General features: G+C 43.4%; 1 protein-coding gene across 2 annotated transcripts in view; it reads right to left on the bottom strand.

Annotated features, from left to right (window-relative positions):
* The window catches only part of ITGA4 (integrin subunit alpha 4), a 38,764-nt gene extending 31,137 nt beyond the window's left edge, over positions 1-7,627 (bottom strand). For both annotated transcript variants that reach the window (XM_074829272.1, XM_074829273.1), the window contains exons 1-3: positions 7,379-7,627; positions 7,150-7,271; positions 11-117 (exon numbers count right to left, since the gene is read on the bottom strand). In XM_074829272.1, coding sequence (XP_074685373.1) covers positions 11-117; positions 7,150-7,271; positions 7,379-7,569 — 420 coding nt within the window. In that variant the 5' untranslated portion in view covers positions 7,570-7,627. The remainder of the gene's footprint in view (positions 1-10; positions 118-7,149; positions 7,272-7,378) is intronic.
* Between the last annotated feature and the right edge of the window lie 10,264 nt (positions 7,628-17,891).

Below are 17,891 nucleotides of genomic sequence, written 5' to 3'. Positions count from 1 at the left end.
TAATACATACAACGATAGATCCATTTTCTTTTGGCTGCCTTGATAAGCTGACACCCAGCCACTGATTATCACGCTCTTCTAAACAAGTCTTCCCACAGCGCTCTCCACTGGGGTTGCCTAGGACACAAAGACAGGGGGACAAGCTGAAGGGCCACATGGTGGGTAACAGGAACCCCCAAGAACTCTACGGGGAGACCACAGTAACTCAGGTTTGGTGGATCTGACCTCTGTCTCTGTCTTACACAGGTCGTGTAGTCTTTTCACTTTCTGCTTCAACAAAAGTACAACTGCATGTGGCCAAAGAGGGCATATTGGTTCTGAACATGATAGGTTGGCAGTGAGGACTGGCTTTGCCATCGTTATTGAAATTAAGATAAAAAGTGACATTACAGTCAATCTGATGAAGGGCTGTCTTTGCAAGTGTTCTTCAGCCTAAAAGTTCATAAGAAACACAAGTAATACCCATGAGTGCTACCTAAACTCTAGCAAACATCTCTCCAACTACATATCTATTGGTAGCAGACCTTAAAATGGTCTCTGCTGCAAATGGCTGTCAAATAAAGGGTACATAACTACAGTCTCTACTGGGGATGTCAGATCACTATGTATGCATGGCCTGTGTACTCCTTGCACTGTTGCATTTATTCAGCACTAGCTCTTTGTTTTTGTTCTTAAGGAGAGTTAATTTGTAAAACCTTAGAGAACATAGTGAAATTTATTCTAACCCCCCCAAAAGGCTACAGTATTGCCAAGATAGCAAATATTTCCTTCCTTCTAGAAAGCAGTAGTGGTACCCACAGTAAGGAGAAGCTACACATTTAAAAGTATTCTAAGTTACATAAAGCAAGCTTTTAATTTGTAAGATGTTTGTATGAATAAGCATTAATCAAATTATTGAACCAGTATTTTATATGCATCAGCATCACACAGTTTATGAAAATACTTCTTATAAAGTAAGGAAACACGTCACGTCATTTGAACAAGCTCTTTTGCACAATTTTTAAGACTTTCCCAGATTCAACATGGTTACTGGTGAACCCAAAACTTTTGAGGTTTAAGGGGTTTAGTTTCACAGAATAGGGTGCCAATTTGGGTCACAGAGTGCCAGTGCTGACAGGGACATTGTCCAACAGGAAAAATGCCATAAATCAACCCCTGCTCCAAACTGTGCTCACACCAGAGCTGAAATTTATTACTGTCCAATGCATTAGACAGTTTAAGTAAATACACTCCTAATTTAGTGGACTTGTTGAATTCCTTTTACAGGACATACAACTGCACAATATTGATTAAGTATGGAAACTTAATCATAAGTTTCCATAAGGAATAAAGGGATACACCTAGTCTATTCAGTAGCCAGGAGAAAGATGAATGACTGCAGGCTTTGCTACATACATTCTCACAACCAACACTGATTTCAATTATTTTATACCTAGAATGTCATGGACTTTTTGAGAGAAAATACCAAATTAATGGAATCGAGACAATTCTTTATCATGTGGTAAGAAAAGGTCAGGAGAAGCATTTGTAGGAATAAAACCCAACAACCATCTTTATTTCAGAGCTTGTTCCCTACTGTTTTGTGACAGGCCTAGCAAATGACATTTGTCTGAAGAAACTGCTGGAGCCTCGATTTCTTCTACTTCTGTACTATCTCTCCACTTCTTTTCCCAAACATCATTCTCCCTGCTCCGATGGAGAGACCAGAGTGCAGTCTGGAACCCCTTGCCATACTGCAGAGGGAACACCACATCCTGCTCACAGTACAACTGTACTCTACCTTCTTTCAAAAATAACACCCTTCACATGGTCAACAGTCACAGCATCTGACTCTCCTTCATCTCTTCTTTACCAGTTCCTCCCCTATGTGCCTTTCCCAAAGACATCAGGCAAATAGTATGCAAAATCCAAGTAAACAGGAACCAACCTCAGCACACACAGTAAAATCACATTCAATTGTCTTTGGGCCAAGAGATTTTATGTTACTGTAATTTAATAATTCCTGTAGGTCACCTGAGGAATCATAATTAGAAACACGTGAGCTCCTACTACAAGACAAGAATGAAGTAAAATGCATTACTTTAAAAATCTACTAAAAAGAAGTTGATTTTTCTGCAGGGTCAGTTACTGAGGTTTAAACGGTAAGCTTCCGAATTCTCCTACTTGGCTAATGTCAGTGACATGAACTTCCACATATTGAATACATACCATTTTCAGACACAAGTCTGGAATTTAGTTTTGAAATTTAATTTTGGAGTTGTCACGTAGTACTCCTCACTTCCTAAGGGAGACATTTCCATGATTTGCATGAATTATAGAGCACGTTAATCTGATTGAAATCTCCTCAGAAAACAAAATTCCATTACACTCCCATGTGTAAGAATTAATCCTCCCTTAAATCACAAAAGGCACTTCTGGTAACTCCCTTCTAGCAATGCTTTCCATCCTCTTATGACAATGACTTACCTGGGACTTGCTTTATAGTGTATGCAGATTTGCAGGAAATGGAAGAATGGGAGAAGATCAATGTCATAAATTTAGATCTCAAGAGGCTCTGAGACTTTCTATTGGTAAATCAAACAAGACCAGATAATGATGACATAAGAGAAAGTTTCGCTAATCTCAGTGCTTCATTCCTGTGACTATTTCAGAGGTTCATAACCAGAAAAAGCACCATGGTTCCTTCACATTTGGTGGACTGTATTCCCCTTTTCCTTGGCTCCAGCACATGTTCTTGATTCAGGTTCTCTTTGGCCCTCTGCTGACCTTATGTCTTATGTCTTCTCTCTTTCTCTGACTGGTAAGTATTCAACCACCTTAAAAATCACAGGCCTTTGTAGGCAAGAGAGGGGTGAACTTGACATCCCAGACACCAATGAGCCCCTGCTCAGGGTATGACATTGTAAGAGCTTTATCAAATGAGAAGAAAAAATGCTATATTCTGCATTAGCAACAGAGCAGCACTGCATAAGCTCAAGAGTACATGGCAGCTTGGTTGCCTCAGGGAAAAGGAGCACACGCTGTCATGAAGTCACTGAGAGATAAGTAATTGCCCAGTCTGTGTACATTACACAGCTGGAAGATACACTTCTGCTATAATCCCCGCTGCATGCATCCATAGAAACAGCACAATCGCATATAAATAAGGTCACAACTTATAAAGCCACTTCTAGCTTTGGCCTCAAGGACTCTAATACAGATGTTTGCAATGTCATCTGAGAAACCAGTTTTATGTAACTTGCTCCAGTGCTTTCCATGCCCAGCAGCCTGCCACAATCCTTCTTATCCCAGAACGCCTCTGGTCCTATTGCTAATTGCTTAAAACTATGAAGTCTACTGCAAAGACGACAACCTTTCTGATATCCTACTCCTAGATGTCAGGGCCTTATCAGACTCTTTTTTTTTTTTTTTCATCCAGGGCAATCTTTTCTCTTTTCACAATTTGATAGGTCTTATCCCTCTTATGTCCTGCAAACCACTTCTACCCAAAACATCTTAGTTAAGTGCCGGCTGTTTCCATAACTCTGTAAGAGACCTAGGTCCAGAAAGGTCCTGTCTTCCTTGGAATAGTATGGCTATTTCAAAGGAGATCACAGGCAGGGTGTGAGTAATGCAAGTGAGATCAAAAAGCTGAACTACCACAGGCAAAACTTACTGAAATCAAAGTTGAACAAACACAGGTCAGATTTTTGGGGAAAACCATTAACTGTTCACTTTTCCACTGTAATGATTCAGCTGGGGGAGCTAGAGGGCAATTTGTTCATAGGTTAACTGTAGCAGGGACTTGAAGGGTGGAAAGCTGAAACAGAGGGCAGAGGTTTTTGGACTTCTGTTAAACAACATGCACTGAATTTACTGTGTACATCCATAGTTAATTATTTATTTATTTTTTTAAGACTGGATGGCAAATTTTGTAAATTGCATCCTGTATTTTTAGCCAGTGAATCACTCTGTTTCAAATCTGGGAGCAATTTTGTTGAAAAATTTCTGTAATGTTTTGCAAGTCCAAAATGTAATAGGTCAAAACATCTAAAGAACTTCGTGCAAGTTCCTTTGCAATAATCTATGTACCCCAAACTCACGTGGGCAAGGTTTTGAAATTCAAAAAACTAGAACACTGGTAGAAGACGGGCACTTAGTGCTCCAAATAACAAACCTGAAGCATTCTATTTTGTATTTGTGCCTAGAGCTTGATTACAAGCCTTGGCAACTAACATAAGCCATTGTTTAAAATTACTCCAAATACAAATAAATCAGCACTCTAGAATATTTGACACCATTGGCAGAAGTACTAGAACTAGAAAAGAAACTCTCAAAACATTAGTCCTGTATTCAGCAATCAGAGAGAGATTTAAAAGTGCCAGTGAGGGGCTCGGAAGACAAAGATTTTCTAGTGTATCTCATGGCTTCTCTTGGCTCTTAAACCAGCCCAGGTCCCTGCAATACCCTGAACAACATTAAAATTCTCTAAAGCATGCCTGGATGAGTTATTTCCAGACGCTGGGATGCCTGCAGCACACGACTACTCCCAGCAACTCTTCCTCTACTGAGGAAGCAGATAGGAACGTGTGACATAAAAAATACAACAGCAGTTTTGTGTGATCAGAGGCTTCCTAATTGTGCATGAATCTTTCATTAGTTATGCCAGGTTCAAGGCTACTTTCGTGAAAAATAGCAACTAAGTGTTTTAACATATTTATCTTTCTAAGTAATTCATATCCATTTATTAGAGGCCCAACATCTGAAAAACTCACTTCTATTGCCTGTTGTCACTTCGACATTTCTATGATTCGTAACTAGAAACTTACTACACCAAAGAGTCTTTTACTAAAAGTATTTAAGAGAAACATAGAAATAGCTTTTTCTCAATTTGCCTGTCCCAGCAATACAATATATCCATGCATATTTTTCAGAGGAAATTACCCTATTCCATGAGATCAGAACCCAAACTCATCACTGGCAAGAATCCAAGCAGAAGAATGAGGAGGTCACTGACTGAAAGACACAGTGTTGATAAAACCATTCAGTCCAAAAGTTGCTGACAGCCTGAATGAGTTAGACAAGAGATAATTAAGTTCAACTTTGCAATGTCAAGTTCCCTTGTGTATTTCTGTGACTGCTCAGCAGGATGGCAGAGGCTTAACAAACCTCAGATACTATCCTACTTCATTTACATCCCATGCACCACAACTGCCTTTGCCTTCTTCATTGACCTCACTGACCTGTTTTACAATAGAGCACTTCTCAGTATCTAACTTCAGAAATACCGTAGATGTACCTTAGTGATGTAAAGATGTCATCTAGCACTAAGGGAAACATTTTGCTAAAATCTCTTGTGGCATCACTGGTTTTAAAAGTGCAGGACAGGACAGTAAACCTCACTGTGTAACCTGTGGCTTCTAAAGACAGGAATAGAAGCTGTGTTAAATTAAGCATTTGGAACCACATAAACACTTTCATTCATCTATTGCATCATTCTGTTTAGAATCCCCTAAGCTACTGAGGAAAAGCCCATCAAGTTACTTCGTCAGAGTTTTTGCTTCTCCGCTAGCTAAATGAGTCAGTCAAGAAGTATCGCAGATGTATGTAGTTTTCAAAGAACCTGAAACTTTCTACCTGTCCCTCCTTTCCTTCCCCCATGCAGTGAAGGACTTTTTACCTCCAATCCAGGAGTAGGGGTTTATTGCCTCTTAGCATATGCTATTTCATCACCACTGTAGTTGACTTCTTTGACTTTTGCAAGCCTCGTCTTACAAACAAGCAGTTGGAGAAAAAAAGCTCTTTGTTGAATATAATTGTTCAATAGGTTTAATATTGGAATGAAATTACTCAAAAAAAAAAAAAAAAAAAAAGAACTACTTGGGCTGGAAGTTTAATTGCAGTTCTTTCTACAAGCAACTGCTTGCCTTTTCCTTATGTGGCTACAAGTAAAGTACCGCTGAAGTATCTTAGGTTTTCATAGCTTCGTTACAAAAAAATAGTTCTTATTTCTATCCGTAGGAAAAAAAATGGATAGAACCCATCAGTTCTAGGCGCTATGCACAGATGTGTAGAGAAGTAACTGTTTTAACATTTTTGTCACAGAATGCTGCATTCTGCCCTGAAAGCCCATCGGTTTATGGTGTGCTATCGCTCTCATTGGTTTCAAATATTTTCAAAACCCTTTCCCGCGCTTCTTATCCTTACTGAGCGGCAAGTTCATAGTTTTAACGGATCGGATGGTCTTGGTCACAGCAGGACAGAAAGTTCAGGAAGCTTTCTATGCATAGCCTAGGAATAGAATGAGGGGCACTGTATGCAAGGGGGACAAGAATAGAGCCCAAAGCAATTCACACGTATTCACGGTAATCCACTGCAAAGTGTTGTCCTTTTTAACAAGTATCAAACACTTGGAAATTGGGTAAGTGCATCCAGTTGCATCTCCCAAGCATGGGGACTGGGGAGGTAGGGAGGAGTTAGGTTAAACGCCGGAGCTGTAAAAATCGATTCCGTCAAAAATAGTTTTGTTCCTCTGAAACTCAATTTTTCAACAAATCTGCAAGCAGGGAGACCCCATCTGCAAGACGACTGTGGTTCAGAGTTACTTTAGGGTGGCTTCTACGAAGGGAAGGCTTTGCAGGAAAAAAGACATTTCAGGCACATACTTCCACCCCCCATCTCTGAGCTAATTTCATTCACCCCCTGCTCTGAAAGCCGGCCTAGCTTTCTGCTGAGATGTACGAGAGACAGACCGAAACTCTCAGGAGGCTTTTGAACTGGGTGCTGAAGGGTGCGAACGAAAACTGTGGGAACGGGAGCTGTCACACGCGACTTCTCTAAATGAAGTTTTGGTGCATTTCTTTCTGTCTGCATAAAAAAAAAAAAAAAAAAGTGGCACCGCTGCTGCCCTTCGGCAGTAGCGCTGATCTCGCCGGTTAGTGCGAGGTAAACGCCACTGTGATCTGGAAAGGACCCGGGAGAAACCGCCCGCAGCCCGTCGCCTTGAAGGCGGCGGCAGAGGAGCCGCGGTGCGATCACGGCAGGCGGGCACGGACCGTCCCGGCGCCGGGAGGGGGGACACCCGACACCCCGCCGCCGCCCGGGCCCCACCGCCGCCCCTCGGCGGCCCAGCGCCGGGCTCTCCCCGCCCGCCCCCCGCCGCCGACTCACCCAGCTGGAGCTGCTCGCACCGCCCGCGGGGGTTCCTCCCGATCCGGCACCGGAAAATGGCCCCGGGGTTGGCCACCGAGCTGTTGGCGGGCCAGCTGGCCCGGGGGGCGCCCGCCACGAGCCTGCGGGGCAGAGACGGCAGCGTGAGGGGCCGCGGCCAGCGGAGCCGGGAGAAGCGCGACGGGCGGAACGGGCGCCCGCAGGGGCGGCCCGGCCGGGGGGGACTCACCATCTCTCCTCGCCGTGGCCGTGCAGGAGAACCGAGTACCCGAAGAGGGTCCCGTTGCCCCCCCGGAAGATCAGCGGGTGCTGAGTGTCCAGGTTGTAGGGCCGCGCCGTCAGCAGGCACTGCCACAGCAGCAGCAGGAGCAGCGGGGCGGCCCAGCCCGCAGCGCCCCTAGCCCTCCCGCAGCTCCGCATGGCTCCGGCCGGCCGGAGGCAGACGGGCGCCCGGCGCCGGCTTCCCGCCTCGCTCCGCTCCCCCGCCCGGCGAGAGGGCAGCACCGCGCCCCCACCCACCCCGCCCTGCTCCGGGACGGGACGGCGGCGGCCCGCGCCCTGCGCAGCCTCTGCTACCGGCGGGCCGGGCCGGGCCGGGCGGCCTCCCCGCAGCCCGGGCTGGGGGTGTCCCCTCCGGATGGGGGACTCGCTCGGCCGCGCCGCCTCCTCCCGCGCAGCGGCAGCCCCTCTCCCCTCCCGGGCGGCGGGGGTCGGGTTTCTCCCCGCCCCGTCCGCGCCCATGGGGGTGCAGCGGAAGGGGGGCACGGCCCCCGGGACCCCATATTCCCGGGCAGGGCAGGGCACGGCTCGGCCCTGTAGGACGCGGCCATCCCCACCCCCGCCGGGACAGCGAGGGGGCCGGCCCCCCCTTCCCCGGTACACCTGCCCGGAGGGCGGCGTGGGTGCGCTGCCTGTGTGCCGAGCCGGCGGGCGGCCTGAGGGAGGTGGCGAGGGGTTTGTAGCAGAGGGCGAAGGGAGAGCCAGCAGCCTTTTCCCAAAGACTCGACGCCGACTCCCTCCCCCCCAGCTGTCCCTGAAGCGCCCGGGTCCACTTAGTTCAGTTTCCTCCTCCCGGAGCCCGTCTCCCCTGGGCACCGGCCGGGGAGCTCCAGCGCTCCCCTTCTGGGAGGGAAACGGTTCGAGGCTTGCGTTTTCCTTTTAGATTTAGAAAAAAATCCCAGTACCCCTGTGCTGTAAGCCATCCCACACTGCCATTGCGCTCAGGAGGTCCTTCTCGCCCCCCTGCTTGGGAGGGTATTTGAGTCCTGGAACCAGTGCCCTAGCACCAGAGAGTCCTGAGTCTGGCCTACCCACGCTGTGTAAGACTGCTCGCTGCTGCATAAGATGGAATAAGAACAATCCCCCCATCCCTTTTTTTACATTTTAGAGTAACTTTTTCACATTCCTGTTCAGTTCTTCAGTCACTGACAAAATTACCAGCCATTCCTCCAGACAGCATGGGAACAAAGAAAAACCTGAGCATCATGCAAGAGATCTGATATTTAGCAGGCCTTGAAAAGGCTCCCTTGATCTTAGTGAGGAGCTTTACTGTGTGTGTTTTCAGAAGTCACTGACTTGCTTCAGCTCAACTGTGTGTATACTGAAATCAAGACTGTTACTTCTACCTACAAACCTTGCCTTCCTGGAGTCCCTTGAATATCGTCGCTTCCCTGCTGCTATAATAATCCGTGTATACAGATAATGTATATATAACAGTATTTTGAGCCAGAAGAACAAGAATATAAGCACTTCTTCAAAATGAAATGTTTGGTTACAAAGCTTACTTACTGTATCTGGAGGACAAATCCAGTATCACTTCAACTATCGAATATTATACACATTAGAAATTACTGAGAGATACTAGAGTACTATCCCCTAATGGAAATTCAGAACACAGCATTTCAAGCTTCTTGGGTTAAAACCCCCTTTTGTTTCCATTCAGTTGGTGGAAATGTGGAAAGTTTAACACTTCTGCAAAAAGCTGAGCAACCACCAGAGCAGGACACTGAGGCAACAGAGGAGCAATACATCTTGTCATCCTAAGCACATGCAGATGTATAGCTCCTGGAATGAGATCAGCACATTGCAAGATCTGACAGTTTGTCAGTCAGTCAGCAGTGTATCTTTTTTAAAATCTTCATCTGTAGAACCATCAGAGGGGTTCCCTGGATCACACTGATGTGGAGCAGTGACTGGTTAGTGTAAAGGAGTTTAACAGCTCCTCAGCTGCTATTCATCTTCCTTCCAGCTACTGACATCAAAGGAGTTACAACAATCAACAGCAGCTGTGAATCTGCATTTCTACCAGTCAAGAAATTTTCACCGTCATTCTGAAAGCAGCAAAACAAGCATGATTCAAAACTGAAATGCTAAATTGTGGTTTAGTTGGTGGGAAATCATAACACGTTTCATCACCACCCTGAGTACTTAGCCAGTTTTGGGGTACTTTCAGGCTTTTCTCCAAGAGATCATTACAATTCCTGGGTTCATTTCTTATTCACAAAAATGGACACAAAGCTCTATCCCTTGAATGACAGAGAAGGGAACAGGTTCCAAGACTTCCCTTGCAAGTTTATGTTCCAAACATCTCTGTTCTTTCTGCTCTCTCAAGACCTCTTATCATTTTGCAAATAGCTCATGCAGGAACCATGTGACTATGTCTAAGCAATCTCTTTGCAGCTGTATTTCTAACCATTTGGGAGAAACCCCTCCCTAACCCTTGATTAGATGACTTGTTCCTCATACTTGGCATTGGAATTTACCAATGAGTGTCGTATATGCAAGGGGCAATGTGTGCAAGCTGCTTATGGTACCCAGAGACAAATTACAGTCTCCTAGGTTGTTCTAGGGCATATGTGGTCATGATTCACCAGACATCAATGAAATCAGCAGAACATAAATCTACTGAAGGGTGAGAAATATGTATTTTGAGAAATACTTGAGGTTTTTAGTACTGATCAGGTGCAGAACCAAGCAGAGAGCAAAATCAATGCAAAGCTGACAAAATGGTGTAATAGAGAACTTGAGTCTTATTAGGAATTAGGAGAACTTGCAGAAAAGTTGGAACCAACACTGGAAGCCAAGTACCTGTATTTACAAGGAACATATGTATTTATAAAGTCATCCTGAAATAATAAAAAGAAATTCTTCCCAAAACATCTTGCCACGATGCAATCTGGACAATACATCTCTCATAGTCCTCTGTGACTTATTAATACCAGAAGCAAAATATCACAGTGACTTGCTCTTCTGCTTGACAATGGTTCACCATCTAAGGCAATTTCAGAGGAGAAATTGGGATAGCTTGTTAAGTGAGAAAGTATATTAGTCCACAGTTTGGCAAGCATTTTTTATAGCAGATGCGTGCACTTCATCTGACTGTCCTCATCTCTTGCTGCTCATTCTTGAATCATACTGCTGCCTCTGTCACACTGGTACTGTTCTGTGTCTGAGCAGTGAACCAGATCAGAGAAGTGATCTGTGTTAAAAATAACTCAGCAAAACCCCGAAACCTAGATCAACATAGGTTGTGTGGCTGGCTAGTTGTATCGGTTGTAATAGTAGGGTGGTTTAAGCCACTGCTGCAGCTTCAGGAGCTTTCTCAGGCAATAGAAAGCCTTAGCTTTCTAGAAGTGGCAAGAGTCTGCAAAGTTAAAGCCTACACATCTACCTTAAAATGGAAGTAGAAATCCATTTCCTCAGCATTGATCTCCTGCTGGAGTTCAGGGATCTTGGTCCAAATACTCTTCTGCCAATGTCCTGAGGGGTCCAGCTTAAAAAGAGCTGTATTAGAGTAAACCACATTTACTGGTGCCATAAATGTCAACATACAACATCATGCGAACGAGGTGACCATGCAGTTTTATATAGGATCATATATGGTCCTTCAAGATTTAATATTTCAAATGCAATTATGAGGTAGTAACTACTGCTGAAATTTTCATGTGTTACTTTTTGCATTTGGAAGGGGTATGAAAGGAAGTCACCAGGAAAAAAAAAAACAAAACAACAAAACACTTGTCTACCCCATAGCTGTTCAGTTTGGGAAAAGCAATGGTCTGGGTCTTTAATCACTCTTTCAACATTGCTTACCTTTAATACATCCCACTGATGGTGAGAAGAAAGGAAAGAAAATCACTGTGGTAAGAACTCATTCTGAATGTCTGTCATTAGCTTTCTCCTGCCTAACCTGCACTCCTTTCTGATTCCCTAACTTGGAAAGCAGTTGTATTAAATGAAGTCCTGTGTATGGGCTGATGTTGGGTAACTGATCACAAGAGTGCTTTCACTGTTTTGCAAATACAAGGGAAGGCACATGTTCCTAAAAATCTTCATGCATATGCCTGCTTTCAGCTGTGTCTGTCCTTGGTCTCCTTTCTGTCATATAAGCCTACCACTGCTTATGGAAGAGCGTCTCCAAATCTACTCTCAATTAGAAATAAAAATGATCAGCAGTTGATTTCCTGTTCCTAATTAGAAAAAGTTTCATTCTGAAATTGTCTAAGTACTTAAATACTGGTATTTCAAATTGAAATTTTCTAAACCTTTGTAATTCACTGAAACATAGAAAATCTAGGGTTTTGGTCAGACCAGAACTATGTCTTGTTTTCCTGTAACTTTTTTCCCCCCTCCCCCCAACAATGGCAGTGGGCCAAAAAGTCTGTTATTCATATGCTGTCATCTGAGAAACTATAGAAAGCAAATATACTGTTACACTTACCCCTAAGATTCTCTTCAAGAAACTTCATCTTCCCTCTGCTGTAAGATATATGTGAGCTTGCACGAAGAGGATATATTGTCCACTGACAAGTATAATTAAGCACAGATGTCTGAGGCACCAAAAAGCAGTATTAGCAAGGGTCTTAATTTTTATTGTTTTGCTTATGTTCTCTTTAGAGATCTGAATTTCATTTAGAACCAGTTAAAGAGGAAGAGGCTTTTCATTTAATCAACAAATAATGTCTTCACGCTCACATGATGTCTTTTTAGGAAATACTTCAAAGTTTTTTCTTCCCTTGAACACTTATGTTGGTGAAGTACAGACAGGCTTTCCAAAAGAGCCTTCTGATATTTAAGCTTATAATAGTGTCATACAGACAATATCAACCTGACTATGAGAAGCAAACAATAGTTCATTATAGTTAACAGCAGCTTAACTAATGACTGCATTCTGATTTACAGATAGGTAAGACTGGAAATTAATCAATATATGTGTATGTGTGGTTAATGCATTGCATATTCTTTTTCTTTCTCAGAATTTTCTCTAAGATTTTTGAGTCTCAAGATCAGATCCAACCATAAATAATTAGTTTTGAGTGGAGCTGGGCAATAATCTCTTTTCCCATCCCAAAGGAGTTGCTGAGCTTTTGAGACTTTCCCATCTCAAATTCAAACAAAGAGTGTTTTCATGTGCTATCTCTGTGTCTTCCATTGCAAAACTCTGTATCACCACAGCTGTAGCATTTTTCATTATTTCACCTTTTAAAACAAATATTTTAGGTTTGATACAGTTATTTTGACATGAAAAGCAAATATATATGTTCAGAGAATTTCAACATTAAAAATTATTTAGTTTTCATTTTTTTCAAAATGAGTAATTTCTTTAAATTGACCCTTTCCTGCAATTAATTTCTCTTTCAACATATTAATCTCTCCACAGAAAAATTCCTGACCATCTGTTGATATTGCGAGTTTCTAGTTTTTTCATATTTCTATTCTTCTATAGGTTCCACATGTCTGCTGAAGATACTGGGTGCAATGGGAATGGAACAGAATCCATAAGAACTTTACCTAGATTTCTTTCTTAGCTGCAAAGCAACTTTAAATTAAACATTGGTCTGTTGCTTCTGCTAGGCAAGATAAATCAGAGGACAAGCTGAAAGCACAAGCTTTGGTTATTTAACCAAAGTAGACCAATGTAGATATTACTTTTGCTGACAAGAAGCATTGGTTTGGTACTCAGGTATGAATTTATACAGCACTTACCATCACTAGACCAAAATCACTTGGACATATGATAGTTTCAATTTGTATCAGCCTTTGAGTATGTACATATGTCAATGCAATGAGGCTGTTATGTTACACGGGACTAGCCTTAATAGTCATTATTTTCCAAAGGTCAAGGATACTTCGATGACTGAATGTTTGAGAGAAGTGGGGGTGCTCTTTGTGCTTTCTTTTCTTTTTATTTTTTTTTAAAAATAATTTGTGGCAAAAAATATGCATGACAAATGATTGGTGAAAGTTGGACAATTAATAGTTTAGAATCTGTGAGTCAAATGATGATGAGGCTGAAAGCCTTTAGCTTCATATGAAAAGTGAGCACTGTGAAAACAGCTCCGAATTATGAAGGTTTTGGTTGTATGGAGCATGTTCTTTCAGCAGTGACAACAGCTATGCTGCAGATAGGAAACAAACTCATAAGACCCCTTTATTTCTTGGAAGAAAAACCAAAAACCCAAACCAAAACAGTTTTTGGAAGAGAACTGTTGAAAGGAAACATCTGGAGGAAATGCCAGTCCAATTTCAATCTTGTCTTCAGGATACCATAACTTACATTTTCCAGGATGTGATACTGTGCTTCATCAGACAACATCACAATGAGATCATACCTCTGAATATGGACTCCAGGCCACCTTTATGAAGCATGGTAATCATTATGTCTGATTCTGCTTCCTGAGAGCGTATATTACAAATATTTCTTTTCCATTGGTCATTTCTTTGATGCTAGCATGGAATCCTAGATATGCACAAAAATGATTACTTCACAAACTCCAGATCTGTGTGAGGATGGAAGCAAGCATCTCTAACCAGAAGGCAGCCCTGAGATGTAAACAGAGTTGCAGAAAGAATTCTAAGATAAGCCACAGCTAAATCAGGAAAATACCATAAGAAAGAAATATGGTAGAAGGCAGTGAAAATGCAGTAATTTTGTATAGCTATATTCAATGTGAGACTTCTGGAATTTTTTGGAGGAGATGAAAAACAAAGAGATTGTTCTAGCTTGTTATGTATGTATATTAATATTGTTCTAGCACTCCTTCCATGGATGCTCTTAGTGTGATTACAAAAACATCCATTCCCCATAAGGTGTCTTCATGGATTTATTAATCTCCTTAAAAATTAGGGAAAACAAAAGCTTTCTGGAAAGCTATCAGAGCTCTAGTTGTTAAAATGGTGACTTAAAATGTCCTTGGTAGTAGCATTACCTTCATAAGTAGTTATTTTCTAGCTGTGTATCTATGATTTCATAGTAAGCGGGTCCAGTAAAAGTTTAGACACTCACATTTTAAATGTAAAGAAATTTTGTTGGCTTGCAGAAACAAGACCAATCTAAATATCATTGTTGCGTAGTCTGCAAGAGGTTTTTTTTAAAGTTACAGTCTCATATTCAAGGAAAATGCAGGAGTAGTGAGGCTAGGCAGAAAACGAAGTCTGTAGAGAATATACTACTAAGTGTTCATACACTTATGGGTAAACTTAGTTGTCCCAGTTCCAGTTTTTTGCTGAAGTAGGCTGTGTCTATTTACCTGTTTGTTTTGGGGTTTTTTTTCTGTATAGTGATCTACATAATAGGCACCATAAACAATGTTACAAGTTATTGCTATAAAACTTGAAATGAAGCAATGAGTTGCTGTCCTACTTAGAGAAGTTTCTCTGAGTTGTCTTGGCTCTGTTTTAGAGTACTACATGTAGTAGCTTTAATATTTTCTTTTTTAGGTTTTGATTTTGACACATACTAATTCTCAGTTTCTTTCTGAAATGTTGTAATCATAGCTGGATGTGTTTGAAAAGTATGTAGCCTTTTGTGCGCCTGTAAACTCTAGACTCAACACCCAATATACATGTTTGAGCTATGTACATATGTATTTTAATCTTATATTCTCATGGGTATGTCTTCTGTTGCAAAATGGACCGGGAGCATTCATAGCATAGTCTTGTACTCTTTCGTTAACTTGTTCTAAAAATTTACACATGCTTTATACGTAGGAATCAGGTCTGGAAAAATTTACTCTCCTTCTTCAGTGAGTGCTTACCATACCTGAGCAGGTGCCCCACAGTATAGTCTGTACTGAGAAGAGAATACCTTGACTACATTGCTCCTCCTGTTATCAAAGAATATTGATATTCAGCTCTTTGTTGCTAAAATACATCACTTGCAAAACAATTGTGTGTTACAGCAAAACAATAAGCAAGATGCTTTAACAAACAAAAGCTTTGGCAAAAGAGCCTTCTTATCAAAACATTATTATAGAATCCTAAGATATCAGTGATTTCCTAAGGAAGGAGTAAGATCTACCATGTCTTTTCCTTTTAATGAGACAGAACTTCCAAAAGTCAAGGAAAGGCCATATGTCTGTCTTCCACATAGTTGTGGTTTGCCTCCAACTAAGCACGCTAATCTTTTTCTTTGTGGGGGAGAACTGTAAAGACACATGTATAGGTTATTTTATGCCAAATGCATAAATGTTTATATAGGAGCAGAATGAACACTGAACCTGATTATTTAATAACACCAATAGCTCAAATGATTCAGAAAATCACTCATGTCGTGGAGGACTGTGCAAGCATGTGTTCGGCTGTAGCACAGGCCTGTATTTTAGTGAACTTAAAGTTCAGCTCATACACGAATAGCTTAATTAGAAACTTAGTGACTGAATTTGTACCAGCTGCTAGCTTTTGTTTTGAAGCTGGCTCCCCCAGCTATATTTGTTTTCTCCAACTCTTGCACCAGAAGGCTCAAGGGGTAGTGAGGCCCTGTGCATGTTCCCTGCGCTTTGCTCCCCCATCTCTTCCTCAGGCTGAAGAGGCTTGGCCTAATTTGTAACTCCTTGCATGGAAGCCATTATGCCTTTAATGAGCACTTACTGAAAGATCGGTTGGGTGTCTGTGGCAAGGTGCTGGCAGCAGGGCAGCTGCAGGATGGTCTCTGTGGGGGGAGGCCCTGGGGCTGCCCTGTGCCTGGCACAGCCGGTTCCCGCCAGCTCCTCAGCGGCCTCCCTGCAGACTGGGCCTGTCAGCAAAGCTGGTGGTGCCTCTGAAAATATCTAACAAAGGCCAAAATGCTGCATAGGCAGTGGGGAGTGCAGGGGAAAAGAGTGAGAAACAGCCCTGTGAACACCAGGGTTAGGGAAGGAGGAGGGGGAGGAGGTGCCTTAGGTGATGGAGCAGAAACTCCCCTGCAGCCTGGGGAGAGGAAAAGGCCATAACAGATATCCAGGCTGAAGCTCATGGAGGACCCCGCCCTGGAGCCAGCGGCTATGCCCTGAAGGAACTACAGACTGTGGAGAGCCCGCACTAGGGCATGTTTTCCTGACAGGAACTGTGGCCCTGGAGAGCCCACGCTGGAGCAGGTTCTCCTGACAGGAACTAAAGCCCGTGGAGAGCCCATACTGTAGCATGTTTTCCTGACAAGAACTGTGTCCCTGGAAGCCCACACTGGAGCTGGTTCTCCTGACAGGAATTCTGGCTCTGGGGAGGCCATTTCCTGACAGGAACTGTAGCCCCTGGAGATCCCCCACTGGAGCATGTTCTGACAGGAACTGCACCCATGCTAGAATAGGTTCTCCTGACAGAAACTGTGGGCTTAGAGAGCCTACACTGGAGCAGGTTTTTCTGACAGAAACTGAAGCCCATGGAGAGCCCATACTGTAGCATATTTTCCTGACAACAACTGTGTCCCTGGAAGCCTGCACTGGAGCTGGTTCTCCTGACAGGAATTCTGACTCTGGGGAGGCCATTTCCTGACAGGAACTGTGGCCCCTGGAGATCCTCCACTGGAGCATGTTCTGACAGGAACTGCGCCCATGCTAGAATAGGTTCTCCTGACAGAAACTGTGGGCTTAGAGAGCCCACACTGGAGCAGGTTTTTCTGACAGGAACTGTGGCCTCGGAGAGCCCATGCTGGAGCAGGTTCTCCTGATGAAAACTGTGGTCCTGGATAGCGCATGCTGGAGAAGTTTTTTCTGACAGTAACTGTGGCCTAGGGAGAGCTGATGCTGTGACCAGTTATCCCAACAGAAACTGTGGCCTACAGAGAGCTGATGCTGGAGCTGATTCCCCTGGCAGGAACTGTGGCCCTGGAGAACCTACACTGTAGCAAGTGGTCCTGACAGGTACACCCATGCTGTATGTAGCATGTTCTCCTGACAGGAACTGTGGCCCTGGGGAGGCCACACTGGAGCAGGTTCTTCTCACAAGAATTGAGGCCCATGGAGGAACTGCAGCCCATGGAGAGGACCCACACTGGAGCTGGGAAAAAAGGTGAGGAGGAAGAAGAGACAGAGAGGGTTTGTTATGTACTCACAGTAATCCCCCATTCCCCATCCCCCTTGCACCTCTTGGGCATGGGTGGGGGATGTAGAGGACCCAGGAATTAAAGAGTGAAATTGAGCTGGGGAAAAAATGTTGTGGTGGTGGGGAAGGTGGTGTTTTAATTTGTCTTTGTTACTTGTTAATTTGTCACTCTCCAAATCTACTTTAAATGGCATTAAATTATTTTTCCCCAAGTCAATTCTTCTTTTCCTGATGATGGTAACTTACAAGTGAGGTCCCTGTCTTTATCTTGACCTACAAGCTTTTTCATCATACTTTCTCCCCTTGTCCTGTTTGAGGAGGGGGAGTGAGAGCACAGCTGGATGGGTGTCTGGCAGCCTGACAAAGTCAACCCACCACAAAGTTCCAGACCTTTCCCAATTCTACAATACTGCTTTCAGTGTAAAGGAACTAGGGCTGTAAAATTC

Source organism: Strix aluco, chromosome 6 (genome assembly GCF_031877795.1).
Source record: "Strix aluco isolate bStrAlu1 chromosome 6, bStrAlu1.hap1, whole genome shotgun sequence".
NCBI lineage: Eukaryota > Metazoa > Chordata > Aves > Strigiformes > Strigidae > Strix > Strix aluco.
This window is presented reverse-complemented; position numbering and strand designations above follow the sequence as displayed.